This window comes from Sinocyclocheilus rhinocerous, unplaced genomic scaffold (genome assembly GCF_001515625.1).
Source record: "Sinocyclocheilus rhinocerous isolate Xijiao unplaced genomic scaffold, SAMN03320098_v1.1 scaffold1004, whole genome shotgun sequence".
Lineage (NCBI taxonomy): Eukaryota > Metazoa > Chordata > Actinopteri > Cypriniformes > Cyprinidae > Sinocyclocheilus > Sinocyclocheilus rhinocerous.
The window spans coordinates 903,019-905,911 of NW_015627248.1; the positions used below are offsets into that span (position 1 = coordinate 903,019).

The window sequence follows — 2,893 nt, forward strand, 5'->3', positions numbered from 1 at the left end:
CTTGCGCCGCCAATGAGCCGTGAGCCACCTGAGACCCTGCGAGCTCCACTGCGGACTCTTTCTAGGCACCTTGAGTGAGAACATCAATCTCTTTCTCCATTCACCAGAAGTCCTTCTACACTTGCCCCATCATTTTAATATCGTCATAGATCTGTGAAACGAGAAAAAAAAGAAATTAGGACTACATAAACACGCTTATAATTTGAAAGGAATCAAATGAACATCAGAAAAGGAATGCTTACATCTTCTTCATCAGATATACATTGGTCTTCATAATCCTCGTCGCTATCTTCTGACTCACTATCTGGAAGTTCCCTTAGGTGTGGCACCGTGAGTTCATACAGGACTTTTTGGATGTCTGTGTTGGCCCGGCCATAGGTCAGGTGATAAGGCGTGTGACCGCCGTACGTGAAGCTGTGAACATCAGCGCCTTTGGTGATTAGAAGTTTAACCAGCTCAAAGTTCTGGAGGTCGACTGCTAAGTGGAGAGCGGTCCTTCCATTACACTGCTCCTAAAGACAAATACAAGTATTTTTAGCCATTTGGTTTCACAAAGCGATTTTTCGGTTTATTAAGAAACAAACAGATTTGTTTAGAGGAAAAATCTCATTCTTACCTGTGCGTTAATGTCCGCGCCAAACTGGATGAGGCTTTCTAACAGCGACAGGTAGCCTTGGATGGCGACCACGTGTATGCATTTCTGACCTGGAGAGTAAAATGAGATTCAAATCAGATCCAAACTGTCCAAACGAAGGTCAGGGAAGATCATCGCACACAAACCAGACATTGAAAACACCATCTTACCGTTATAGTTTGGTGTCTGGAGGATGGTTGGGAGTTGCTGCGGGCAGCCCTGCGTTAGGAGGCTGAAGCAGGCCAGAGAACCTTTCCTGCAGGAGATATGGAGGGCCGTATTTCCACGGTCATCCACCAGAGACACATCACAACCGGCTTTCAGTAACTGCTCCACTATAAGAGGCTGCTCTGTGATGACGGCCAAGTGCAAGGCAGTCTGAAATGAGAAGAGAGTGGTTTAGTATGAGCTAAATAGTCATAAATAGAGCTAATATTTGATATTATATGCACATGTTTGTAAAACTAATCGTGCTGTACCTGTCTCTGGTTGTTTTGAATGTTGAGGAACGGGTCACCATAGGACAAATGAATCATTTTTAATGCAGCCTCTTTGGCCTCGTGAATAATGGCAAGATGTAGATACCTTTAAAAAAAAAGGAATGAACACTGTTATGCAACCGTAAAACATTTTTATTTATGAAACAACTTTTTTGGTTTGCAGAGAACTGTATTTTTCCTAGCAGGGACATGCGCAGCACTCGCGCGTCTGACCGTCTGGCGCGCAGCCCGGGACTTTCCGAGTTCCCGCGGCCCCGCCCACATTGACGCCAGGCCAGAGACCCGCAGAAGCCCCGCCCACATTGACGCGGCGCCAGAGAACAGTCCGTACTGATGCAGCGTTTCTGTTTACATAAAGCCCATTATGACTGTAGGGTGCCTGCGCATGCGCACTACGGTTTGTGAATGGAATGAGCAGGACTTTAACTGCGCTCAAGAACAATCATAACCTTTGAAGATTTTTTTTTTTTTTGCAGTGCGATAAGTACTTAAAAAAAACTAATATATAAATAAATTAGTAAAGTTATTAATTATATTAAAGTTCTTTACAAACTAAAAGTTGTTTAGTTTGATTAAAACAATTAAAATTACTTAACTGTGCCGAAGAACAATCATAAACTTAAAGGACTTTTTGCATTACACTAACAACTTGCTAAAAACAACAATGCGGGCTAAATAAATAAATAGTTCTCTACAGCCTAAAGGTTGTTTCTTTTTCATGCACTATACATTATGTATATTACTTTAAAATATCAGATGCACATAAATGCTTTGCATGAGCTACATAATATTGTTTTAAAAATCTCCGCGCACTTACGTGTCTCCGTCTTCGGTGAGCACTTTCCTCCAGGGCTCGTCCTGCCGCTCGGCCATACTCATCCGCCCGAAATCAGACACCACCACGTCCGTGCATTCTTCCTCTTTAAGCGAATCCAAACCGCTGTCTAAGCGGTCGTCGTTGCTTGCAAGCATTTTCCCAGATTTGGGTCCGCGGCCATCGTCGTTATAATCCATTTGGTTGGTGCTGCTGCCTCGGTAAAACTCCATGTTTGTGTCGGAAGTCTGTGTCGCTCTTCTGAACGGTGAGAGTTTCAGGAGCGTTAAAAGAGAAGAAGAAAAAGGCGGAGCTTAACCGAGGGTGGGGGATTTCCAAGAGTCCGAATTATGCGAACAGGGAATTAACAAAACCAGGAGTTGGGGGAAATTTTCTCTGCTTCATTAAACACACTATCAGATCATTAATATTGAAAGCCCGACTTTTCCAGTTGCAAAATATTCCAGAATCCAGCTGGGGCCGGCTAAAAAGATTTTTTTTAAAAACCTAAACATTTTCTGTCAGAAAAGAAAATATTTAGTGCAGAACATCACAAAGTGTACTGTGGTGGTTTGCAAAAAACCCCATGTTCAAACATCTCAAAATTTTTACTGAAAGATATTGAATCATGCACATATATTTCAGATAGTTTCCATAATTCTGATATTGCATAATTTGAACAAAATAATGCATAAACTATGATGGTAAATATAATGTAAAATCGTAAAATATTTTGTATATTTCTAATTATATTATTATTATTATATATTACAAAAAAATTATATTATTAAAGTACACAATAATAGTAATTATTACTAATATAAATTTTACAATTATATTATAATTTTAACAATTTTACAATTATCATTTTTGAATAATGGTTAATTTTATGTTTTTTTTTTTTTTTTGCTGAAGAGGAATGCACCTAAAACCAATGTTATCATT

General features: G+C 39.9%; 1 protein-coding gene across 1 annotated transcript; it reads right to left on the reverse strand.

The window, feature by feature from the left end:
* On the reverse strand, nt 1-2,248 carry LOC107725460 (NF-kappa-B inhibitor alpha-like). The gene is made up of 6 exons (XM_016534716.1): nt 1,952-2,248; nt 1,114-1,219; nt 805-1,012; nt 617-705; nt 243-512; nt 1-151 (listed from the first exon to the last, which is right to left on the reverse strand). Exons 1-6 carry the CDS (start codon nt 2,179-2,181, stop codon nt 116-118), a joined length of 939 nt encoding a protein of 312 aa, XP_016390202.1. The 5' UTR covers nt 2,182-2,248; the 3' UTR covers nt 1-115.
* Between the last annotated feature and the right edge of the window lie 645 nt (nt 2,249-2,893).